At 58.3% G+C, this 25,912-nt stretch overlaps 1 protein-coding gene across 1 annotated transcript; it reads left to right on the forward strand.

The window, feature by feature from the left end:
- Window positions 1-663: 663 nt before the first annotated feature.
- GPR156 (G protein-coupled receptor 156) lies at window positions 664-25,912 on the forward strand. The gene is given in 12 exon segments (XM_040596824.1): window positions 664-774; window positions 9,947-10,091; window positions 10,213-10,355; window positions 12,996-13,132; window positions 15,500-15,635; window positions 16,468-16,578; window positions 17,604-17,729; window positions 18,195-18,290; window positions 21,104-21,340; window positions 23,181-23,339; window positions 23,904-24,440; window positions 24,442-25,912. Coding segments are annotated over 10 exon segments (2,286 nt in total). The 5' UTR covers window positions 664-774; window positions 9,947-10,091; window positions 10,213-10,250; the 3' UTR covers window positions 25,084-25,912.

The following is a 25,912-nucleotide window of genomic DNA, read 5'->3' on the forward strand; positions in this document are numbered from 1 at the left end:
GTGCTGCCTCAGCTGCCGGCAGCGCCCCAGCGAGAGGGTTTATTACCGGCTGGGCCGTGTCCCCACCTGCAGCAGCGGGGCAGGAGATGGGCACAGCCGGGGGGCAGCGGGACGTGCCGGGGGGCTAACGGGACGCGGTGTCAGCAGCAGGTCAGGTGGGGATGGAGGGGTGGTGGGCTGTGCCTCCGGGGTCCCTGTACACCCCGGCTCGGGAGTGGTGCTGTGTGTGTTTTTGGGAGGGGGGGATGCTGCTGCCGCATGAAGCAAGCACTGTTGGGGGGGGGGTTTTGGGAGGGGGTGCTGGTGCTGTTGTATGGAGCAGGTGCTATCGGGTGTGTGTGTGTGTTTTAGGGAGGGGGTGCTGCTGCTGTACGGGGAAGGGTGTTTTTTGGAGGGGGTGCTGCTGCTGCTGTGTGAAGCAGGCACTGGGGGGTGTTTTGGGGAGGGGGTGCTGCTGTACGTGGGGGTGTTTTGGGGAGGGGGTGCTGCTGCTGTGCGCACCGGCTCTGCCGGTGGGGGCCCCACGCCCGCCGCGTTCCCCCCAGCGCACAGGACTCGGCGGGCGGTGGGAGCAGCCGGGCCCCGCCGGAGCCGCCCGGGCGGGAGGAGCGCGGCCGCGCCGGCCCCTCCCCGCCGCCCGCCGGGGCCGAGCCGAGCCGAGCCGGGCGCTGCGGGGCGGCCGCCAGCGCGGAGCTCCGCGTCCCCCGGCGGCGGGGGCTGCTCCCGGCCCGGCAGGGGGGCAGCCGCCCGCGCCGCTTGCAGCCAGCGCCGCAGGTGGGTCGGGGGCTCCGCTGGGGTGGGGAGAGGCGGGGGGGGCCGTGGGCACGGCGGGGGGGGGCGGTCGCTGTGCCCCCCTCTGGGCTGCTTTTCCGCCCCGGTGCTCGGGGTTTGGGGTGTTTTGCCCCCCGTGCCGCCCCCAGCGAGGCGCGGCGGGGGCGCAGCGGCGGCCGGGGGCTGGGCGGGCGGGCGCCGGGGGGCACCGGGGCTCCCCGCGCTGCGGCGGTGGCGGGGCCGGGGCTGGGGGCGCGGGGTCGGCGTGGAGCGCTCCCGGTGTGACTTTTTCTGGCTCGGTGGTGCCCGGAACCCACACCCCAGCTTGCAGTGGGCTTGTGCCGGTGCCCTGGGGGTCTGGAGAAGACAGCACCCCAAACCCCCCCAGCGGTGGTGGCGGGGGGCCGGGGCTGGGGGCTGGGGGCGCGGGGTGGGCACGGAGCACTCCCGGTTTGCCGGAGGTGGTGGTGGACTTGTGCCAGCGCCCTGCCTAAAACATACCGTCCGCCCCCCAGCAGCCCCGTGCCGCGGCGGTGGCGGGCAGGCTGGGGTCACAGTTTGGGGGTGAAGTGCTGCCGGTTTGCCTTTCACCGGCGTGGGGGTGCCCAGAGCCCACCCCCCAGCTCAAAACTGGTGGTGGACTTGTCCCGGTGCGCCTTGCGGTGGGAAAGGGGTGCGAAGCTGCGGCGCTGGGTGGTTTGCTCTCACAGCACTGCTGGGCAAGCTGCGTCTGCTGTGGAGTCCGGTCTGGGGAGAAGAAAGGTCGCAACCAACCCCGCAGTGCAACCACCTGCTGGGGAGGGAGGGAGCGAGGGGGGCCCACGCACCCCTTCGGTGCTGGAGCCACGGTCCTGCTCCTGCTTGCTGGGGGTGAGACCCCCGGGACGCGCTCCAGGGCCCACTGCTCTTGCTGCTCCTCCACGACCGGGGTGAGCGTCACCCAGCAACCCCCAGATGCTCGGGCACATCTTGGGAAGGGCGGCTCACGGAGCCCTCCCCCAGACCTGGATTTTCTGCTGCCCCCCAGGTGCTCTGCAGCCCGAGAGGGGCAGGGAAACCAGATCCCTGGTAACTGGGAGCTGCCAGCGTTGAGTTGCAGCTGGCGGTTCTGACGCATCCTGGATGTATCTGCCACGTTGCCGCACCCACCTGGTGCCGGGGCATCGTGTTCGCCTCTCTGGTTGCAGACCCCTGTGCTTGCGCCGTTAGTAGCTCCAGTTCTGGAGCTGCACAAGCCCTGAGCAAACCCCGGTCTGCAGGGAGCCCTGGCTGGCAGACCCCGTGCCAGCCTTGGTACGGCCTTGTCCCTTGGTGGGGTGGTTGCTTCGCCCAGCGAAGGAAGAAGCCGGAGCAGGGGATGGATGGGTGCAGTCTGGCAGCTGCGGTGCCCAGGGGAGGGAGCTGGGTGAGCCGTGGACTCCGGCTTTCGGAGCCTGGTGTCAGATCTGTCTCCTGGGGGAGGTATTCCCTGCTGCTCTGTCAGCAGGAGCAAGGCGAAAGAGCAATGCGGCGCTCCATTCCGGCGCCCCTTTCAGGGGCACAATGTGTCGCTTCATTTCCAAAATCCTGCCAGATTTAAAAGAAAAAAAAAAAAAGGAAAGGAAAAAGGCGCTGACCTTGTTAGGGTTAGCAGCTGTCCCCATGCTTGCGGTCGTCCAGCTTTGCAGCCCGGCCATCCCAGCCCTGCCTGGGAAAGCAGGAGCGCTGGTGCCAGGGCTGTCAGGGGCCAGTGTCTGATTGCATGAAGGAGCAGCTGCAGCTTTCTGCCAGCTTTGGCAAGGGAGAGCTCTGGACGGCACAGGCAAAATCTGAAGTGTAACTTTATGAAAATATTCCCTCTGCGGCCTCTTCCTCCTCTGCGTTTGATGGCTCCGCAGCAAACAGCTTCAGTGGGGGCGAGCCTCTGCTTTTCGACTCAGTCATACACACCTCAACCACAAAGGAGATCTCTCTTGTAAATCAAAATACTAAATCATCTGGCTTTTTTACCTCTTATTCATGGGGGCTCTCTAAAGATGGTGCAGTTAAGAGGGAAAATATTGCAGGCTACACCTGCCCGTAAAGCTGTTGAGTGCGCTGCAGTTCTTCAGGCCGGTGCAAACGCCCCGGAGGAGTTGATGGGTGTGAGGGATGCTGGAGCCGTGCTCAGGGCTCAGCCGTGCCTCAGAGCAGCGTATTGGGGCACATGCACAGAGCAGAAAGTAGCGGTATTTGCTGGAAATGGCCTGGGAAAAGGCAGGTTTTTGAGGGAGGTCATGTCCGTGGGTGGGTGGGTGGATGGATGGAAGCAGGAGAGGACCACACAGGCAACGTAGGCAACATGGATGGGCAGGGACCCTGGGCTCTGAGCACTGAGACCTGACAGTGCTGCACCAGCACACTGTGACAGTGCCTTGAATCAGCATCCTGGTGGGCAAGTGTGTCACACAGCTGCAACAGCAGCATCCTAGCTCTGTGACAACCTCCCCAGGGCAGGGATGCAGGAGTGATCCTTGGCAGTGATCCGGGACTGACCAGCCCCGCAGACAGGGCTCGCTGCTTACCCTGCAGCAGCTACCAGGGATCCAGGGATGGCAAACTGTGAAGCAGATGCTTGAGGATTTTTGCACACTTCCAACATTTCTTCTTCTTGGGTGTGCTCTGGGAAGCAGCCGTGTTTCTGTGGGCTCAGGGGCATGGTGGCCATGCGGTTTGGCCCTGCAGCCAGACCCTGTTTCTGCCTCTTTGTGATGAACCTGTGGTTCAGCATGGAAATGGCTGCATGTTTCTGGAGGGGCAGCCCCTGCCGCTCCGCTTTCAGGTCATCTGCCACACGCCTGGTGCTTGGGACTAGACCCTGCTGGCCCAGGGCTTGGGGACAAATGGGGAGCTTGCCCCATGGAGACAGAACAGCACCTACGCCTGTGGTCTCCCGTTCTTAAATTAAATGATTGGGGAAGTCATTAAGAAATAATGAAAACCCAAGGTTTTGCCCAAAGTGGTGAAAAACCTCTGCTTGGCCTCATTGTTCATGCAGCGCAGCTGCTGGGGCGTTCTGCACGAGGGCAGAGGTTTGGGTGTGGGAAGGCTGAGGAGCAGCACCGCACCTTCTCCGAGCTGTGCTTGGGACACGTCCCCTGCCCCGTCTTCACCGGGGGAGCTGTGCCCGCCTTAGCCCCGAGAGGTAAGGCTGCTGTCTTGTGGCAGAGATCCCGCTGCCTCTCTGGCTCACTGCAGAAAGGTGAGCTTCCACCTGGGGGTACCGATGGTGTCATTTCAATCCACTGGAAGGAGCTTTCCAAGGGGTTTCTGGCTCTCTCCCGCAGCGGCTGGGCACTGTGCGGGGAGCGCTGCCGAGCCGCCCGGTGTGGGGGGGCTGAGCTCGGCATGACGGGCAGTGGGGTCCCAGCCCCTGGGCTCCAGGCTGCTTCGGGGAGGCAGAAACCTGGGGGGTTCCGCTCATTCCATCCACGTGCTGCTCAGCAGCTGCTACCGCCAGACAGATGGGAGGGCTGGGGTCTCTGGGTGGCACGGGGTTGGTCACCTCCCCATCAGCTCTGGCCACGTTGGTCTCGCCCGTGGCATGCTCCCCTGGTCTCTCGGTATCCCCTTCCAATTTTCCTTCCTTAGAGCATCTCCAGTCTATTCCGTTTCTATTTCTCATGCGCCTATCATTGTATAGCAATTAACGTCAGAGCATTAAAAGCCTTATCAGCTCCCCAGTGGGCGATGCGTGAGTCGGCTCCTTGCAGGACTGTGTGGTGGTTCAAAAAAAGTCATGACTTATTTTGCATGAAGATTTCTTTAAATTCAAACATAAACCATAGAATGGGAAAGAGATGGCAGGTATTTAACCTGCATTTTAAAAAGTAAAAAAAAGCTACATGTGCCAGCCTGGTGCCATCCTCCCGAGCTGAGGGACCTACAGCGGGCAGTCACGCAGCGCTAGGCAACCGGTGAGGGTGGTGTTGAGAAAATGTCACCTTCGTGATCTTGGGGGACACTATCCAAAATGGGTAGGAAGCTTCCAAATTGCAGTTAGCTTCAGTCAACATGAAATTCCAGGTTTCAGCATCACCTGGTGAGCTCCCTGTGCATCGGGAGGCAGAAGCACTTCGTCCTGCAGCTCCTGCCCTTGCATGCAGCCAGGTCCTGCAGCTCCTGGCGTGGGTCCCAGAGTGGGACCACAGCTGGGGACGCTGCCTGGGTGGGCACATCTCCCCATGTGGGCCCTGTGACGTGACCCAGTGCGTGGCTGTGCAGTGAGCTAGCTGTCTGTCTGCCGGGGATGAAGATACCCCAGAGGCCTGGAGGTGGCCCTGGAAATCCCAGGGGCAAGAGCAGGATGGAGCAGGAGCACGGTGCGGTCCCTGGGAAGGAGGGTGACAGCTCCCCAGGCTTCCCAGGGACGGAGGCTTTGTAACCCAGGTTTTAGGATTAAGTGATAAGCAGAGATTCTTGGGGGTTTTTCTTTTTCCTTCTGTGTTTGCAAGGGAAAGTGTGAAAACTTAGATGCTGAAGTTTTAAATATAAATTAACGCTGTTTCAGATACGCTGTGCATTTTAACTCATGAGTTTTACCTGGCTCCGTTGCGGGGGGGTGTTGCAGTAAGTCTAGCAACCAGCTTTTCTTTTGATTGCCGTGGGGTTGGCGATATTGCAGGTTTCTCAGGTCAGACAAGAAGGGATCTTGTTGGACAAGAAGAGCAGAAGGGAAAAACAGGAGCGTGCCTCAGAAGTGCCAGCATTTTTTGAATTGCAAAGCCCCATCTCACGTTCATCTCGCTGGAACAGTTATCCGGATGACTTGCCGTTTGCAGCGTGTGGCCCAGCGTCTTGGCTCACTGGGGCTGGTCCCCACCAGCAGACCTCCATCTCCCACCAGCAGTGGTAGCAGCAGCCCAGACCCACCATGGGTGAGCCAAGATCCTTGTGCTGCTGCCCCGAGGAGGCAGGAGTGGCTCTGCGCTCTGCACATCGCTTCTGGCTCACCGGGCTGGTGTTCTCTGGCACGCAGCAAAGCCGTAGGTCACAGCTGGACACACAGCCATCTGCTCAAGAGGTTTTTGCCAACAGATGTGCTTCTCCAGATGTGTTCTGCTCTTCCCTTGCAGCGGTGTACATGTACCATCTCTCTGCTGGGGCCGATTGGACCGGGCAGGATTGCAGGGCTCATGAGAACTGGCACATTTCTGAGTGCGGTTGTTCTGTCATCTGCACTTTGACGTCTTCACTTTTCCAGCTTTTGATTCACCAAGCTGTGACATCACCTTGTTCTTTGGGAAGAAGTCTGTTTTTCAATGCTAGATCAAAAGGAAGCGGTTGGGGTGAAATGTTCATTCTGCCTGCTCTGGGCCCATAGGTGCTGCATCAATTTTTCAGCTTCTTTAAGGTTTGGGTTTGGTTTTATTTTTTTCCCCTCTGCTTTTTCAAAAGAAGGGTTTTGAAGGGAAGAAGAAACTTTGAAAGAGTCAAGATGTACATTTCGACAACATCATCTTTTTTTGAGGGATATTTCTGTGTTAATTTACAGTTTCTCAGCATTGTAGTCTTGGGTCTTGAAGGACCTAAAGAAACAGATTTTCCAGCCCTGAAGTCCAACGGATGCAATGACCACAAATTGCTTATTATATTTAACAGTCAGCACGTCTGTTTTTAGTTTAGACGATGATGGTGCTGATATTTTTCATGTGGTCTGGTCACTTGTTTCCTATCAACTTCAGGCTCATGGGGTCACATCCTGGCACACACCGGTGCTCAGCCATGGCCAAACACCCAGGCGCTGTGCCCCGGCCGGAGGGCAGCGAGGGGAGGGGAGCGAGGCGAGCAGAGCCGAGGGGCTGAGCAAGGGCTTTGCTTCACCTGACACCGCGACTGCTTCCACGGGGTGTGCGGGCTGTCGGAGCCGCTCTCGTGGTGGTCCCTCGTGTCTGTTGTTTGAAAATCAAATGACAGTAAATTCCACTGATGGTCGCATCACTCTCCAGCTTCCCTTTTCCCTCTGTGATGTTCAGGCTGACGGGAGCACAAGGAGCCGTGAATGTCCTCAGCCTGTCCCTTCCTCTTTCTGGGAGCTGAATTTTCTTCTGTGATCACCCGAACAGGAGCCTAGTGTTTCTGGAGTGACAAACAGAAAATGAGAGCTAACTCCTCGTTGGTGATGAAGGGATGGAGAGCAGCCCTGTGCCGAAGGTCTTGGGGAGACCAGTGGATGAGAAACTGGATGTGAGCCGGAACGTGCACTCCCAGCCCAGAGAGCCGACTGTGCCCTGGGCTGCGTGGCCAGCAGCGTGGCCAGTGGGGCAAGGGAGGGGGCTCTGCCCCTCTGCTCCGCTTTGGTGAGACCCCTCCTGCAGCGCCGCCTCCAGCTGTGGGGTCCTCGGCACAGGAGAGAGATGGAGCTGTTGGAGCAGGTCCAGAGGAGGCCGTGAAGGTGACCAGGGGCAGGAGCCCCTCTGCTGTGGGGACAGGCTGGGAGAGCTGGGGCTGTTCAGCCGGGGGAAGGGAAGGCTCCGGGGAGACCTTACTGTGGCCTTTCAATACGTAAAGGGGCTTGTAAGAAATATGGAGAAAGGCTTTTTCCCAAGGCCTGGAGTGACAGAAGAGGCAACAGTTTTAAACTGAAGAAGGGTAGACGTGCACTGGACATAAGGAAGACATTTTTATGGTGAGGGTGGTGAGGTGCTGGCACAGGCTGCCCAGAGCAGCTGTGGGTGCCCCATCCCTGGCAGTGCTCAAGGCCAGGTTGGACGGGGCTTGGAGCAACCTGCTCTAGTGGAAGGTGTCCCTGCCCAGGGCAGGGGGTTAGGCTAGGTGATCCTTGAAGGTTCCTTCCAACCCAGACCTTCTGTGATTCTGCTCCAGGAGTGATCCGCCAGAACTGCTGGGCATTTTGGCCTTGAAAAAAACCCAACAGAAACCACCTCCTGCCAGACCCCACAAGTCTCTGCCCTCAGGAGACCCTCACATTTGAAAGATGTGTTTTCTTACCTGTGGTGCTGTCTGTCCCTCCAGCTGCTGGCCAGCCTCACCCTTCAGGGCAGTGACCCCCGCAGCACTGGTCCCCCTCGGATGCTCTCCTGGCCATGGCGTTCCTACCAGCTCTCACAAGAGGAAGGAGCTGGGCTGGAAATGCCTGTTGCCTTTCGGCGACAACCACACTGGAGCTTGCTTTGTTGCATACTAATGAGCTCTAATTGGCCTCAGCTTGTTATTAATTTTGCATGGGAGCCGTTTGCAGAGAAGTGGGGTGGGGACTGGGGAGACCCCAGGGGGCTCCTGCCTTCTGCCGAGGGGTGACATCCTGCAGGGACAGCGGGCTGAACTGATGCTCCTTGTGGAAACATCTCCCATTCGCGAGCCATGGGAGGGATGTGCCTGCTGGCCTCGTGCCAGCCTTGGTAATGGTCCACCTGGTAGGTAGCCCCCCCCCCCCCGCCATGGCAGGAGGTTACAGGGGGTATAGGGAGACCCCCCCTTTGTCCTTAAACACAGCAGGGGGCGTGGGGAGGAGCGGAGCCCTTTGGGAGGCTGGGCAGCACTCACCTGCAGGTCCTCTTGACATCAGAGGTTCAGTGCCTCCCTCCTACCCCCACCCCCGGGGACCGCTCGCGGCCACTCCATGCACCGTCTCATCCGTGTTATCCCTGAACTGTTCACCCGGAGCCCGTCTCCTCCTGCCCGCTGCCCTACCGTTGCTGCAACATCTGGCGTTTGCTGCAGCAGCTGCATGCCTCCTGCAGCTGCACCCTGTGCCCGATGGCTCAGCCTAAGCGATGAAGGGCTCCAGAGGGTGGTCCTGCGGTGGGGGAAACACCACCGCATTTTGCTACAAGCTAGAGACAGAGAGGGAGGCTTGATGGAGCTGGCTCGCACCAGCACTCTTCAAAAATACCTTTGTCACGCGTAAAATCCTGAATCTGGCTAACGGGTGCTGCTGTGTTTGTAGGACGCAGGGGCTGATGGCGTGCTGGGGCAGTCCTGGCGCAGGATGGTGTCCAGACCCCGGGCACGGCGGGGTCCTGCCAGCAGGACAGTTGTAGTTGTTGCTTCAGAGGTGGCTTTGCTAATTGTGGATGAGCAGCCCGCTGACCCCGATGGTTTTGGGCTGGGACTTGTAAGCGACTTCTCTAAAGCTGAAAATCAGTTGACATGAGCTGAGAACGATGCCTGCAGCTTTTCTGGCATTTCAATCCTGATTACCCCCCCCGTGAAGAACAGCAAGTTTCAGACCAGATCCTGGTGACCATGCTTTGTTTTAATTTACTTATTCTTTGCTCATGTAATTACAGGAATTTTTCCAAAGAAAGGACTTGTGAGAAGAGGGGATTGAAGCGGCAGGAGTAGCGGCAGGGAAGGATGGAGCACCAGCCAGGCACAGGGTGGTGAGCGCAGGGGATGCTCATCTGGGCAGCAGCTCCAAGGAGCACGACAGGGATAATTTTTTTCCTCCCACCTGTTGTTAGGAGCAAATAGGGAGTGAGCTATTGCGCTTCCTCCCCAGCTGCTAACGACGGGAGGCTTGCTTATGGTCGTGCGCTGGAAGCTAATTAAAACTGGTGACAATGGTAATTGAGTAAGGATGCTTGAGGATAAGTATGACCTCATGTCTAAAATGGTAATGAGGCTTATTAAAATCCCCACCAAAAAGAGAAACGAGAGAGGGAACAGAGGCAAAGGTGGTGCGAGAGGAGTGGGAGCAGCAGGCGGGGACAATACCTGGCAGCTGGAGCGCCGGGAGGGACGGGGAGCACGGCGGTGCCAGGCTTTTAAATCTTTAATAAACAGCCCGCTCCTCAGCTAGCCAGGCTGCCGCTGGGGCCGAGTCAGCCAAAACACTTGGGTACGTGTGTAATTCAAGTGCCTTCCTCCCCTGCTCGCCCAGGCCTGCGTGTAGGTCCCATTAGGTGATGGCAAGACTTGCTGCTGTTTGTTGTTGCCTTCGCTTGCTGGTTTTTTGCTGGGAGAAGGGAACGTGCCAGGAAACTGGCAGTGGCTGCTGGCACCGGGAGGGGACCAGGTACACCCCAAAATTGCACCGGTGCAGGAAGATGCGCTGGAGGAGGAAAGCCGCGGCGAGCTCAGGGTGCCGTGGTGCTGTGCCCCGGCTCGGACCCACGCAGCACCTGGTTTCAGCTCTGCAGCTGGGGTGTAGGGGCCAGGGGCTGCTGTGACCCCGGCATGTGTTGGTTTGCAGGGTGGCGTAGGAGGGCTGGGGATGCCACCGTACTCCGCAGGGACCTGCACCCCACGCTGAGCCGCCTCGCTGCAGGGGACACCCTGAGGGAGCTGGAGGTGGGTGCTCCCCGTCCTGGCTCTGGATGTGCACCGCATCAGTTTGGGTAAGCTCAGACGCGGGCTGCCGGACCCCTTCCCTACTCCCTGCTGATGGGGGGAGGGGGTAACGGTGTATGCCAAAGGGTACTTCTTGCTGGAGAAAGCCAACCCTCATCCTTCTGGCAGGGGCGCAGGTACGGCTGGATGACGGCTGAGGATGTGCTATGGAGCCGGGATTCAACTGCTCCGAGCTCTGCGATGGCAGCTCCAGTTTTGGCAGCCAGGAGCAGCAGCAGCGGGTGCTGCAGGAGCTCTGCACTGTCACCGTGGTACGTACGGAGCGGGCGGGCGCGCTGGGGCTTGAGGTTTGCTCCGTGGAAGTGCGTTTGGGTGGAGGGGTGGAGAGGGGGGCACAGCTGCTGAGCAATCCCGGTCCAGCCGCAGGCAACGTGCTGTCACCTCCTGGGACGGCCTCCAAGACAAGCCCTGTCTAGATGACACCCAGCAGTTAGCCAGAAGGTGAGGAACCACGACAGCCCTCCCGTGTGTCGACTGGCGTGACAGCCGCTTAGGAGTGGCCTGGGATGGCCTCCTCTGCCCTTGACCTTTCCCATTCCCTGGAACTTCAAAGTGCTTTTCAAATATGAATAGAGCAGGATTTAATTAAAAGTTTTCATCTGTAATAAAAGGTACCGCTCCCCCCGTCCTCCCCCCTGCACTGAGCCAGTAGAAATGACACCGGGATGCACTGAGGTGCAGTTGGCTCTGTGTGACACTGCTGGATGGACCAGCGAGACCTGGCCCGCTCCGCTCCGCGCCACGTCCTGCACGACCACGGGCCTTTAATTAGAAGACCGTAAGCTGCTTGGCTCCTCTGGCTCTGGCAGCTGCCTCACAATTAATATTCCTCCTGCTAGGGCCAGGATTTACTCCTCTCAGCAGCAAACGAAGCGCTCCATCAACTTCACGTAGCATCAACACCCAGGGAAACAGCGGTCGGGGTTGGGGCGAGGGTGTTGGGGAAGGAAAGGGGGAGCTGGGGGGGTGTTACTGATCCCTGGGTGATGGGAGGAGGGTGCAGCAGCACCCTGGGGCGGAGCGGTGCTGCTGATGGGTGCAGCTGCGAGTGGCGTGGGGGAGCCCCGGGGTGCTGAGCGCGCCCTGCTCACCTTGCTGGCAAAAGCCGGGTGTTTCCCCGGGGCTCGACCAGGCAGGACACAGAACTAGGGCGGCGTTACAGCCTCGGCCGGCCCCAGCAGCCCCACCAGGCAGGTGGGACGATGTCCCTGCCCTGTGCCAAAGGATGGGGGCTCGCACAGTGAGTCCTGGTGTAAGGGGAGGGGGACTGACCTGGCCGCCCATCTCCACTCTCCGCTGCGGTCTCCATTTCCCAGAGAGCCAAAAGACCCCCCAGGGGATGAGGAGAGGGAAGAGGAGGGAGGGGAGCAGTTTGCAGGAGGGAGATGAATATCTCCCCAGGGATCCCTCCATGCTGCTGTGAAGTGGGGCTGGGCTGTGGGCGCAGCTGGATCCCAGCGGAGGATCCCAGCGGAGGATCCCAGCGGAACGCAGCAGCAGCACCGGCTCGCTGGCTGCCTCCCCCAGCCAGGGCTTTGCCCGACCCAGCAGCCCTGCGAGCAGCGTGGCACCCGCATGTGAGCTGCCAGGAGCCCGCGGATCAGCTGTGCTGGCGTGGCAGTGACATATTTTTGTTTTAAGAATTACACGTTGGCTGTAACTCTCCAAGCTGTGCCTTGTTCTTGCCGGCCCAGAGGAGAGGGAGCCCAGCTGGGGGAGAGGGAGACAAGGCATCGGCTCCAAAGCGCTGCCTGCTGTCTCCCTGCAGGTTCCCTTCTAGCCAGGCTGGAAGCAGGAACAGCTCAGACCCTGGAGGAAGAATTGGGAGTTGGGGGCAATGACAGCTGTCAGAAAAAATCCTCTTCTGCTGTAGATATTCCGTGCAGGTGAACTGGAACACCTGAGAAAGGACTTGGCACCAGAGAAGTTAGTGAGGTGTATGAGCCCAGCTCAGTCCCTGTCCTTCCCCTTAAGGGGATGCGCTAGCAGTTAGGTGAAACTAATGCTTTTTTTAAAGAGGAAAAAAAAAAAAGTCGGTAACATGCACACATAGTACGTGTGAACAAACCCACGCATGCACACCCTGTTAAACGTGCTGGGGTGTTTTAGATCCGCAGCGGAAACAGGTTTCTTGTTTCAAGTAGGATCATTTTATCCATCCTATGCTAACAGGGAGATAGCAGAAAATATTTTTAAATGGAGATTTAAAACCATAAGGTTGCTTATGTGCAAGGGGAGAGGTGCCTCCATCATACCCGCTTTGGGAGTGTCCCTCAAAAGCCACTTCTCAGCTGATGTCTCCCTAGGACCAGGTTAGTTTCCAGCCAGCTGGGAGACGGGTGGAGCCCAGCTGGATGTGTCACTGCCTAACGCATCCGAAAAACGCTGTCCCACTCCCTGCTCTGTGTTTTCTGTGCTGGCTGGCGGCTCTGCCGCTGGCTCCCGGCCACGTCAGCCGGCTGGCTGGTTATCTGCTGCATGGAGGGCAAGGGTGGGAGCCAAGGATGCCCTACCCGGCCTGCCAAAGACACGTGCTACAAGCTGGGGTACCGTGAGGTACCTCCAGAGGTTTCTTTCCCGAGGACAGTGGGGAACTGTCACCCGTTTTCCCCTCTCCCACAGCCAGGGCTGCCTGGCGTTTGAGTCACTTGTGTGGGTTCCTTATGTATTTGGCTGCTTGGCCATAAGAAGAGGGCTCCTGGGCTGCCCCCTCCTGTGTGCTCAGCAAGTGGCAGTGTGTGTCCCTCGCTATGCCGGAGCGTTTCTCATGAGGAGGGTTTGGGAGATGTGAGCCGGAGCACCCATGGGAGTGATGGTGCCGGAGTAGGGACCCCCTTCGCTGGGAGCCCCAGCAGTGCCCTCTTCCTCCTCACCCCTTTTGCCTCCCGCAGACATCTTCTGAGCGCAGTGGGAAGAGCTATCCGTCCTTCTCTGTTGCTCTCCTGGGAGTTGTGTGGACGTTCCTGACCGGAGGAGTCCTGCTAGCGCTCTTCTTTCTTGTCTTCACAATTCGCTTCAGGAAAAACAGGTAAGGGCTTCCCTCCTCTGCCGTGAGAGCTGCCCGAGCTGGAGCCGCGGGGTCGGGCTCCTCCAGGACCAGGCTCTGAGCTGATGGCCAACTGAGGGCCAGGGGGGTACGAGCCTGCATGAGCAGCATGGGGCAAGCAAGGGCAATGCCAGGGATGTTGCAGCTTTCTCCATCACACCCAGTATTGATCACTGGTGGAGACAGTTCTGCTTGGACCGCTCCCTCCCTCCCCAAGGCTGGGAGCTGTGGACAAGACAGAGCACGGGATGCCCTCCAGCATGGCACAGGCAGCAGTGCATGGTCTTATCCCAAAGGTGCTATTTAATAAAACCATAAACAGGAGTGAGCAGAAAGAGACCTGGTTTTCACTCCAGTCTTGAGAGCATCACTCTGAGCAGCATACCTCCAAGAGCCAAGCCGTCATGCTCTCCACAGTGCACACAGATCCTTCCTGCTGTTGGGCCACTTGCCGTTTTAAGGTATTGCTAACCATTCTTGATCTTGGTGGTTGTCGGTGTTGGTGGTGAACACGATCTCCATGGGTGAGAGAAGCTGGCGGTGATGTGCTGGCTTCCCTTGGTGCTGTTCAGTCTGCACAAAGGATGTAAAAGGTCCAGCTCCCCTGAATGCGGCATAAATCAAGCAGAAGCCTCATCGATTCCTCGTAGCTCAAACTGTCTCAGCCAGCTCTTTGCCTTCCTCAGCAATTCTGGCTGCCTCACTTGGCCCTTTGCCACCTGCTGCCCAGCTTCATCGGTCCCGTGGTCTCTCAGCTGCTTCCCCACCCAGAGATACGTCCCCTTCCCAGGCTTCACCCGGCAAAGCCTCTGTGCTCCGTGTGCTGTTGTTTCGCACAGAGATGTGCAGCTGCGTGCAGCCCGGGCTGCCGCTCTTTTAGTGCTCTGGTTGTGTTAAGAAACTTAATGGTTCTTAGAGGCACCGTGCAGCAGGAGGGTGCTGCCTGGAAGGGTTCCCAGCGAGCCCTGTGCCTGCTGCGCTGCAGAAGCTGCACGACCTGCAGCCTGGTCTCAAGTACTCCGTTTACTGTAGCAAAGTTTGGTGGTCACCTTCATCGATCACCGACTTATTTAGGTCCCTGAAGACATTCTCGGAGCAAGCTGTAATGAATATGTGTTACTTATTTGCACTACAGCACATAGATATCGGTCTGCCTGCAGAACCTGGGAGGGCAAAGGAGACCTCTTTCAGAGGGCAGCGGGGAGGGCGAGCTGATGACTGCCTTTCCGCAGGGGCTGAGGCATGGCGAGGAAGGCAGGGAGGGAGAGAGCCAGGTTGAATCCCAGGTTCTGCGTCTGCGAGGCAGCAAGCCAGGAAGGAGCTCAAGGGTAGAGAAATGCAATGACTTTGCAGCAGATCGAAGGGACGGAGCTACGCGGGGGCACCGCAGGAGCTACAGCTTTTGCTTGATGGGCTTGCTGGAGAAGGGTGAGAGGTCGGGAGAGATCGGCGGGTCGATTCTCCCCTCCCTGAGTACAGTTACAGGATTATGAGTGATGGGGTGAAATTACAGAGGGAAGCTGTAACCTGAACGTTGTTGGCAGCTTCCTGAAGTTGAGACTGTGCTGAGGGTGGGGGTGTCTCCTCAAAGGCAGGAGCAGTGGGAAGAGCCTTTTCCTGAAGGTGTTTGTAGCTGCCGTACCCAAAGCTGGGACAGTCGCCTCTGGCTGCCTTGGTGAGGTTTTCCACTTCTACCCCTTTACAGCAGAAGACAGTGGAGGAAGATGTTGGCCTTGGACCTGGGGGGCTGAGCTGGGTGCTGTGCTGCATGCCAGCTGTGCGGCCGGGGGCATCGCTGCCCCAGCTCTGTGCCGCTGCGGGGGCGTGTGGCTGCGGCACGTGCTGGCACCACCGCACAGCTTCGTGTGCCTGGCACGGGCACCGGGAGCAGAGAGACCTGGCTGCGGTGACCCTGGCTGCTTTGCTGCAGAAAGCCCGTCCCTTCCCACCATCTTGTCCATAAAGGTGTTGGCTGAAGCTGCCTCAAGGATGCTTTTCTGTGCTGCAGCTCCCACGCAGGGGGTAGAGGTGCCATGGGGCGGGCCTGGTACCCATCCGTTTTGGGGAGAGGGGATCTTGCTGTCCCACAGGAGTGCCAGGGTAGGGCAGAACAAATGCTTTATGGACAGTGAAGCTCTCTGGCAATGGAGGGTAGGGGATGGGGTGCGCACTGTGGAGGGGACTCGCTATACACCACGGAGCAATGGCTGAGCTTTCAGAGGAGCTGTGAGGGCAGTGTGTGAGCATCCCTCATGGCCATCATCCTCCCTGTAAGGGGACCTTGCCGCTGCGCTGCCGGGTCATGGCGCTCAGTAACTGTCACTGCCTTCCCTGCTTTGTTTCCTGGAGGATCGTGAAGATGTCCAGCCCCAATCTGAATGTTGTGACCCTGCTGGGCAGCGGCTTGACTTACACTAGCGCTTACCTCTTTGGGATTCAGGAGCAGAGCCTGCCATCTGGAGACTCGGTGGAAAAGCTTATTCAGGTGAGCGGGAGGTTTGCTGGGACAGATGCCTTCACACACGCACACGCATGTTTGTACGTGCCCTCTCTGAGCTGCAGCTTGTCACCACCTCGCTGCTGGGCGCATTCGGCCGGGCTGTGGTTTCCACAGACACAAAACACAACCAGATGCTTTCCGCCTGAGCAGCCTTTGCAAACCACAGCGGCGCTGGGGGATGCCAGGCAGGTCCCCAGCAGGGAGGGCAGCTCCCCCGGCAGGCAGGCTGCTGGGCTCTGGGAGTGCGATGGGGAGAGGGGGGCCCGAAGGGAGGTGGGATTCTCTGCACGGGTGCCGCGAGGTTGCGGGTGAGTTTTTTGGCTGCTAAGGAGGTCGTCGTCAAAACGCTGAGCTGTGTGATGAGCCCCTGTGTCCTGACCTGGGGCAGGCACCCTGCCGGACAGGGGGCTGGGTGTGCACCCAGGGGGGAGGGTGGGATGTGGGAGGGACCCCCGTACCCCACCTCCTGCTCAGCTGCTGGCCTGAGGATAATTAACGGAGGTGCCTGCCAGTGGTTTATTGATGCTGGGACCCTCCGTGCCCCTGCCGCTCACCAGCTGCCTGGCTCTCCCTGCCTGTTCCTCTGATGAGAGCTTCTCGGGGTGCGGGGGCAAAGCCAGGCAGCAGCTGCCCGCCGAGGAATACGCACCTTTTGATTTACTTCACCCTGTGGTCAGCTTTCTAGTATCCGATATGACCCTCCAGAAGCCGGTAGGCACATCCCACCTCTCTGTTGCATCCCTGGGTGGGAGGGTGCGGGGTGTCCCCAGCAGCCCCACGGGGTCCCCTTCAGCCCCCTCACTGTGCCCCCCGGCAGGTGCGGCTCTGCCTGCTGTGCGTGGGGACCTCCCTGGTGTTTGGCCCCATCCTGGGGAAAAGCTGGCGGCTCTACAAGGTGTTCACCCAGCGGGTGCCGGACAAACGGGTGGTGAGTACACAGCACCCGGGGTGGGGGGCACACAGCCCAAGGAGGGCGAACACCAGCAAGTCCCAAACCAGTGCAGGGCATCAAATGAAACCAGCGTGTGACAAGGATGGGTGCCGCAGTCACAGGTCTGGTTTCACACCTAGCTGGGCATGGGCTCCTCTTTTATTCCTGCACAATGACGCAGGAGCTTTTCCACTCTGCAGGCAAATGGGTGCCCTGCCAGGCTGCCTGTCCCCCGGTGGAGTCCCACCCCATCACCACGGAAGGTCTGGTTCTGTTTTACATCAGCCACGTGCCTTCATTACGCTACGCACTGGTGTTTGTGTCTGGGTCTGGGCTGATTATTTTTGCAGGATGAAAACAAACCAGGTATCTTCAAAGGCATCTGATGTAGGGCCACCCCCAGGTGCATCTCACCTCCTCTTGAAGGGAGGGACAGAGTGCTGGGTGGTCCTGTGCTGCACTGGAGGAAGGGGATACGGCAGCTGGGAGGGAAATGGGAGCCACCTATATGACTGTGCATGTAACGGCGCACTTGCATCTTGCAGTAGCCACTTGCCAGTGGCAAAAAAAAGTAGGTTTCGGATGATGAAAGGTGAGGTGAGAAGGTTTGCAGGGGAACTGGGTACCAACGAGGACTCCTGTTCCTGAGGCACCAGGGTCTGTGTTACCTGCAAAATGATAATCCTCCACCTTTTTTCCCCCAGCCTTTTTCTCTCTGCTTGTGATATGGGCATAAGGACCGATACTCTTGTTTTGGAAGAGCTGGTTTTTGTCATAGCAGCTAGCCACACCATCAGGGAGGGTTTATACCCGGCCTGATTAGGTATTTAAGAGTTTGGGAGCTGGAGACAGAGACCCTGTGGCTGACTCGGATGTAGGTGAGCCACTGGGCTCTGCTCTCGGGGAACTGTTAGATTGCACACGTCCCTCGGAAGAAAGAACCAGAAACAGACCCAAGGGGATGGAGATTGTCAGTGTCCGTTTGCCCCCCATGGTAACGCTTTCTGCTTGTGTGTTTGCAGATTATCAAAGACCTCCAGCTGCTGGCAATGGTGGCAGCGCTGGTGCTGGCGGACGCGATGTTGCTCTTGACGTGGGTATTCTCTGATCCAGTCCAGTGCTTCCGAAGCCTCAGCGTCTCGCTGCGGGTAAAGGGATGAGGAGGGGTGGTGGAGGGTAGCGCCATGTCCTGTCTGATCTCTGTGGACAAAGTTGGTGGATGGTCGGTCATTTGGAGGTGCTGTTTAGAAAAAAAAAAAAAAGAAAGAAAGAAAAACAAGCCAGAAAGTCTTCCGGGCACTCTGTGTTGGGTTTATGTCTGATCTGTTGCAGAGATGAGGGCCCGCTGCAATGTCTCCAGGTCTGTGCAGGTCACCTGGGTGGCACAGGAGGGGTTCAGGGCATCTGCAGGTGCTTTAGAGAAAGGTTCAGCCAGCCCTGCTGGCAGCAGAGCGCCAGAGTCTTCCTGGCTTTAACCCCCTGCCCCTGGCAGCGCCCGCTTTGGCCTTTCCTTTTAGGAATTTCGAGGAGACAGGCACAGATGCCTACGCCTGCCTGCCCATCGCTCTGCGCCGGGTGCCAGCCCTCATTTCTGCCTTCCCCTTGCCTCCTAGGCGACAGAGAGGGGCATGACGTGCTCAGTGAGCCGGGTGCAGTCCTGCGCGTCTCTTTATTCCGACCTTTGGCTCGTTCTCATTTTGGGGTTTAAGGTACGTAACCTCTCTATTGATCCTGCCTTGTATCTCGCCTCCTCCTGGTCCCACAGCCTAAAGTGTGCAGCAGCATTTGTAGTTCCGCTGCCCTCCCAAGCTACGTGCCTACTGCAGGTTCCAGCGACTCCTGTTCATCTCAGAAGCTCTCCCATCTCCAGTCCTTCCCATCTTGATGTTTTCTTCCATTCCCTTGTAGAAGCCCCATTAACCACTTTCCCCCTGCCTTAACATCTCTTTTACGTACATCGTGCACATGCTGCCGCTCTAGTTCTCTCCCTGCAACCCCCACCCCTCATCTGTCTCCCTTCTTAAAGCTGTTGCCTTGCTGTTTTCTAAAGCACGCTTTTTCCTTAAAGCCTCAGATGACCATCCCCCGCAGCGATGCGCTACGTGGCTCAGCCACCGAGCCCTCTGACTCCAAATCAAGGAGGTGCTGATGACAAGTGCTTGGTGCCTACCTTTACAGGATGTGTATCAGCTTAATTATACCACTGAGGTACACTTTCACTGGTGTGGCTTTGCACATGGCCGTTCTTATTCCAGAAGAGTTAGTTATACTGATGTAACTATGTAGGTGTAATTATTGCTGTAATTATCTGTGGTCTCATGTGTCTCTGGGTTGGCAGAGGCTGGATGCGTTTCAGAAAGGTGATGTTGATGAAGCTTGTGAGATCACAGATTTTCTTTGGGAATGGCTCCATCTCTGCCTGCGGTACAGGCAGCTCCTTTCTGACTCGCTGTAACACGGTACTCATTGACCATCTACCCAAAACCATAGGAAAAAGAGCAGAAGGAGACCCCATGACAAGGCGAAGCCTGTCTCCCCCCTACACTTCATTTTGAAGACATTAGTCTGTCCTTAAAAGTCATTTGGTGCTAGGGATTGCGGACGTTCAGCGCTGCGTCTCCCACCTCTGATTTTGTCTGTGGTTTGTGGTAGGGTTTAGACGGGTAATGCTTTTGCCTACAGCTCCTACAAACTGCTTCTTGGAGTAAACCACCCCCACTGTGAGTCCCAGGTCCCTCTGTTAGCGTCATGTTGAACCTGACCCTGATCCTGTCTACCTGCGCGGAGTCATGGAGTTATTTCTTTAGTGGTTTCTCTGGAGTTAATCTGGATTTACGCTCATGTGAGAGTAGGCTCTATCTCTGCATGTACGTAGCCCTTCTTAGCTTCCACGGCATTAATGTGCTCAGCCCGTTGTGAAGCCACTCAGTGTATTACCCTGCTTGTACTGGCACAGAGCGATGAACAGAAATGACTTGCCAAGGACATGCCTGGAATGAGGAGCAAAGCCCTCTGCTCAAGATTGAAACAAACAAACAGAAGCGTAGTCCTGTGCTTGCTGGGAGTCCCAGTTTAGCGGGTGGCAGTGCATCCCAGACAGGCTGTATGAATTTCCAATGGGACTTGGGTGCTGGTGTCTTGCTCAGCGATCAGGTGCTGGCTTGCCTTTGGGCCATGTCTTTGGAGGCGCCCTGTGGTGAATGTGGTTACGATCCAGTGTGGATCCTGCGAAGCAGGGTAAGGCATCAGCCTTGTTCCCAGTGAGGCCAGTCTCACTGTTCCAACCCACCCTGAGAATTCCTGGTGCTCTGAAGTTGTGAGTCTCACCAAAGAGAGACATCCCACCAAAGACGGTGGGTATGAATCTCCCTTGCCTGTAAGTGTCCCTCCAGACCCTAACCCTGGCAATGGCTGTCATGGCCATCAAGCACCCACAGCCCAGAGGGGTCCAGAAGGCTCTGCATAACATCTGCATCTCAGGTCACAAAGCGCTTCTTGATGCCCAAATAACAATTTAATGTCCTTCAGTAAAAGGCCAACGGTTGCGTTTACTGGGTAGCACGGGAGTAATGTAGGAGTCATGTCCCATGTGTTCTGCGTCCTTGCAGGGGCAGGGATTTTGTTTGATGGTATTTCCAAATGATCCTGAAGGCAGACCGTGCACTGTGCTGCAGACGCATATAAATACAGTATATGTATAAACACAGTATATATAAATACACGGTGTTTCCTGCCAGTGTTCCCTGGGGGAGGGGGGATTTGGCCTGCCAGGTAGTTTTAGTCCTGAGCACGTGGGAAAGATGCTCACATGAGATGCTTGAGGGGCAGCACGGTGAGGGAGCCTGCTCTGCAACAACCGACGTGCTCCGGCAGAGCGAGGGCCTCTGTGTACGGGGCACTTCTGCAGCCACCTTCACCACTGCGAGCCAGGCACGAAATGGTGAAGGGAAGGGAGAAGGATTGCACCCAGTATTTTCCTGCATTTCCATTTAAAGATGCACCGAATACATCCTCTTCCTGCCAGTCTGAACATCCACTTCTTCTGCCTTGCTTTTTCCTTCTGAATCTCCTTCTGAGGTGCATCGTTGCTCCTTGACGGCACCCCACCACCACGTCTCCGCAGGGACCTCCGTCTCTCCTCTGTCCACCTTTGCTGCTCCGTGCTGCCCAAGGGGAGGGTTTCCCTTCTTTACTGTCTCTCCCGGCTGTGCCCTGCTCTGTGGCATTGCCTGCCGACCTGGCCCTCAGCCCCCCATGCCCCTCGCTTGGGACCCCCGGGGCCAGCCAGCGCCTCCGCTCCTGCCCTCCCTCCCCAGCCCCACGTGTGACCCGCAGCAGCAGCATGCCGGGCGTTCGCTGCAGCGTCACCACCGCACGCTGAAGGTCTGCATTATAGATCAAAGAGCATTAATTAGGATTGTGCTGAGTGTATCTGAGCTCACCGGGCTCGGTACGAGGTGGGGGTTGACACCATCAGGCTGTAATTTTCCACACTCTGGAAACCTCTTTTTTCTGCTTCCAGAGCATCCTCCTGCTGTATGGGACCTACCTGGCTGGTCTGACCGACAACGTCAGCTCCCCACCAGTCAACCAGTCCTTGACGCTCATCGTCGGGGTCAACCTCGTTTTCCTGGCTGCCGGCACTGTCTGCTTAGTTCACCGTTTCTTCCGCGCTTGGCACAACTTGCTCTTTGGTTTCACTTCTGGAGGCATCTTCGTGTGTACAACCACAATCAACTGCTTCATCTTTGTCCCGCAGGTACGCTGCCACCCCTGTCCCACCACCTGGCTGGAGACGGGCACATTTTCAGAGTTTAACAACAGCAGCCGTGGCGGACAAAGCACTTCTTTTCCTGCTTCTTTCCCCAAATGTTTGGGCTCACCTGCACAGCTCATCCTCCAAGCCCTTGGTAGCTGTGCATCCCCAGGCGAGTCCCCTGTGCCTCCAAGGACAGCAGGGGACGTTGCAAGGCGCAGAAGCCCTCCTGCAAAGAGTGTGCCACGGGTGGCAGCCACCCAGAGGGCACACGTGGAGGCGAGGTGGCTGCTGCCCTCATCCTCCTCCCTGTGGGTGCTGGGATCAGTCGTTCGTGCGGTTGTCCTCTCCTTAGAGCACACACACCTGCTCTCGTTGAGGGTTTCTGCCCCTAGGACGGATGAAGCCAGGCTCTGGCCATCCAGATGGCCTCGTGGCAGCTGGTGGTCCCCAGGGGAGGCTGTCCTCCTCTGTGCTGTTGGAGGAGGAAGCTGGGCTTTGCTGCAAGTGAGGAGGAGGATGCAGAGATGTTTGGAGGAAGCCTTTTGTGGTGAGGCGAGGCTCTTCTGCTTCCCGTGTCCTCCAGCAGCAGCCTGGTGTGCCTGGCCACGACGTTAGTGGGAAAAATCCTCCCATTGTTACAGGGAGAGGAAACAGTTGTTTACTCAGTTTGATGTGTGGAGGGATGTGTGGGCTCAAGGAAATGAGGTGAGAAAGGGAGGAAGAGGTGAAGCTGAAGAAAGAGCACATCTGTGCAGGAGAGGGTTCGCGGGACCTCATCGATGTCTGTAAATACTGATGGGGGTGGAGGTGGGAAGGGGGAGCTGGGCTCTTCTTAGTGGTGTCCACTGACAGGACCAGGACAATGGGCACAAACTGAAACACAGGCAATTCTATTTAAACATCAGAAAAAAGAATGTGAGGGTTTTTTTCTGTGAAAGTTGTAAAGTGCTGGAACAGGCTGCCCAGAGATATTGTGGAGTCTCCATCCTTGGAGATATTCAAGGCCCAGCTGGACACGGTCCTGGGCAGCCCGCTCCAGCTGACCTCACTTGGGCAGAGTGGTTGGACCAGATGATTCCCAGAGGTCCCCTCCTGCCTCAGTGGATGCAGTGTAACTGCGGGCTTCCAGCCTGCTCGATGAGCAGCCCTTGGGAGCAGGATCCAAACCTCCTCTGACAAGCACCAAGCCTTCTGGCAATGCTCTGCCAAGCGCAAGGTCTCTCGGAGCGAGGGCGGAAAAGCTGATGAGCTGTACTTGCACTCTGCCTGTGCCATTTTTCTGAGGCAGCCTGGGGACCCCGAACATTTCATTTAACTTGGATCTTTTAATTCATCAGCTTGTTTTTCCAAATGGGCTTGCTCTTCTATTGCTCACCCGAGATCAATAAGCAGCTGGAGCTGGGCTGCGCAAGGCTTCCGCGCAGACACTAGATGAGAAAACGGATACTAAGCGTTGCTGGTTTTCAGCTTGTCACCAGCGATTCGGGGATAAGGAGGCGTGCGTGACACTGCCTTTGTCTGTCACAGCGTCAGGGAGGGGGGAGAAGAGGGGAGGGGGCTTTTGCAGGCATTAGAGGTTGCAGCGCGGGCAGGCACCCACCCTCTCTGTGTTAAAAGCTGGAGCCAGGGGCAGGGTAGGGCTCAGATGGGTGGGAGGCTCCAAGTGGCACTGCAGCCCCTCGCCATCTCTCCGCCACGCCACCCGTCCCTGCTCCTCCGTCACACCCTGCCTTTGTCTCCCCTTCTCCGTCCCTTTGTCTCCTTGGCGCTGGAGCTGCGCCTGCCTCCCGCCTGGCAGGGCTGTGCGTGCCGCCGGATAACGCCCTCTTCTACTCCCCAGCTGAAGCAGTGGAAAGCCTTTGAAGAAGAAAGCCAAACCATGAGCCACATGGCAAAATATTTCACCAGCCCGAGCAGGAGCTGCCGCTCAGTGTACAGCGAGGAGCAGCTCTACCAGCTGATAGGGGAGAAAAACTCCATGAAGCGGCTGCTCACCGAGGTACGGGGCTCTGCTGGCCCCCCTCGGCTTCTCCCCTTCCCTTTTTGGGGGCTGGAGGCTTTGCAGGGTGGGAAGCCCTTCCTTACACCCCCGTCTGCACTGGCACTCCCCCTCCGGCTTCTTCCTTCCTGAGGGGAACTGCTGCTTTGTTTTGCCACATCACTGCACCCCAAGGTGGCAAAATTTAGGCATAATCTGGAGGGTTTAAAAAAACCCAACGTGTTGGGAGAAGAGCAGGAGAGCCTGGTTCCCACAGCCCACTCAAACGTGGTTAATTTAGAGGGGAGATGCTCCACCTCGGGAAAGCCCCCCACCTCCTGCTCCCTCGCCTGCGCTGCCTGGGTGGGAGCACCCCAGCAGGGAGAGCTGCCTGCCCTGGTACCCCACTTCCCACACCCGCGTCTGGGGCTGCAGGGGAGGACGGGTCACACGTGCTGCCAGTGTGGCTCTTGCAGAGTGCAAAGAGGGGCGATTCATTTATCTGGCAGCACTTGCTTCCAAATTGGCGGCGTTTTCGTACCCTCCGCCCGCCCCGCGCTTGACAGGCCTGTTTGTTTGATGCAGAAAAATGCCGTGATCGAAAGCCTGCAGGAGCAAGTGAGCAGCGCCAAGGAGAAGCTGATGAGGCTGATGTCTGCGGAGAGCAGCTGTGATCCCCGTGCGCTGCCGCCGGCTGCCTGCACCCGGAGCTCGGGGTGGCATGGGGATGCGCCGGGGGACAGCTGCCCCCCGGGTCTGGAGCAGGATGGGTGGCAGCCTCCCTGCTTGCTGGGTACACCGCCTCTTTGCAGCGATGCTCAGGACCTGCGGAAAGATGGGAGGCAGGAGGCTGTTTGCTCTCGGGTGTTGCTTTTTGACATGGGGGATGGCATCGAACGTGGCCTGAAAGATGTCCAGGAGTGCCGGACGCCTGCGGGGCAGGGGCAGCCTCCAGAGCAGAGGCCGGGCCAGGACATCTCAGCTGGGGTGGCCTGGGAGCCATCCCCCAAAGTCAGCTACGTCAGCAGCGAGAAGCTGCGGGAAATCTTACAAGAGCTGAGCCTGGATAGCAAAACCCACAGCCCACCCTTACCTGGGAGACCCCCGCGTGACAGCCAGGGCCCCCCCAGGCGAGCAGGGAGGAGCGTGGGGGGCCCAGGAGGGCTACCTGGGCATCCACACACCCCTCAGCCCCTACCTGGCAAGGCGTCGGCGGCAGATTCTGCTGCCCCCCACCTCCACCCGCTTCCCTGGACACATGTCCCCCCGTGCCAGCCGTGGGGTGGAGGTGGCAGGCAGCTGGAGCCGTGGGGAGCCGGCACGTATCTCCCTGGGGAGGGAAGGGGACGTGGCTGGCAGAGGGCTCCTTCGCCCACCAGCACCGTCACCTCCAGCCGTCCCTGGGGAGGTCTGCCTCCAGCCGGAGGGATGGCCAGGATGGCCGGAGTGCCAGGGTGCTTTGCCATCCATCCCGCGGGCCCAGCAGCGGCAGGGCACCCTGAGGGGACCCGCAGAGCCCTCCCTGCGCTCGCTGTACTATTACCCGGACTCTGACTCCAGCAGCAGCAGCTCTGAGGAGATGTTTCACGGCTGCCACCGGCCCTGCTGCGAGGTTTGCTTCCAGAGCCCACGCAGCTCCCTGGGCAGCAGCAGCACGGACACAGACACAGAGCCCAGCGGCTGCATGGGCCACCGGACAGAGTACCATGGTGGGCCCCAGCCCGTGGTGAATTTCAAAGAAGATCTGAAACCCACCTTTGTGTGACTGGGAGCACCCCTGCCCCAAAGGCAAGTGCCCTCCCAGCCCCGAAACCCGGCGTGTTTTCAGTGATGCTCAAGCCACGCATCCCTCAGGGACGTGTCTTCTGGCATCTGGGGGACAGCAATAAACTCACCCCGTTCTTTGCAGCGTCCGCGCCAGCCTGGTCAGCGGTGACTGCAGACTGCGCTTGGCTGAGAGGTGGCTGGCAGCGCTCGGGGGGTGGCGATGGTTTTGTCCTGGCTACTCCGGGCAGCTGCCTGCATCCCGCAGATACCCAGCACGGCTGCCCATCCCAGGGCCGGCAGCGGAAAGACCTGCGAGAGCCCAAAGTTCGTGGTCTCGGAGGGCTTTCCCTGGAGAGCTGGGTGCTTCACAGCAGCGCGGAGCAGCACCATGTCTCGGAAACGCGCGTGGCTTCTTGCCCGCAGCAGGTGGGCGGGCAGAGGACTCCATCCCCGCGGCTGCTGGTGCACAGCCTCCCACCAGCACCACACCGGCTGGGGACTGAAGCCGTTGCAGGCTGCCCAGGATGCTGCTCCCCAGCAAAGCAAGGACCTGGCCGTGGAATGTATGCAGGAAACTTTTGGGGAGGGTTGTATTTTTTATTTCTGAGTGAGAAAATGGAGTCCAAAGGTGACATCCCTGGAGGTGTCTTTGTGTTTTATGTCATTCAGTTGCACGGTCATGGGTGAGACGGGTCGGAGCTGAATGGAAAGGCAAGGATCTGAAAAGGTTTTTCTTTTCTGTTTCTGCCTTGTGTTTCTGGGGCCTGCGCCCTTCTGTATGTCTTTGTATGGATGATGTAGTCTGGAATGAGGTTTGTTTAAATTAA

Source organism: Falco naumanni, chromosome 5, assembly GCF_017639655.2.
Source record: "Falco naumanni isolate bFalNau1 chromosome 5, bFalNau1.pat, whole genome shotgun sequence".
NCBI lineage: Eukaryota > Metazoa > Chordata > Aves > Falconiformes > Falconidae > Falco > Falco naumanni.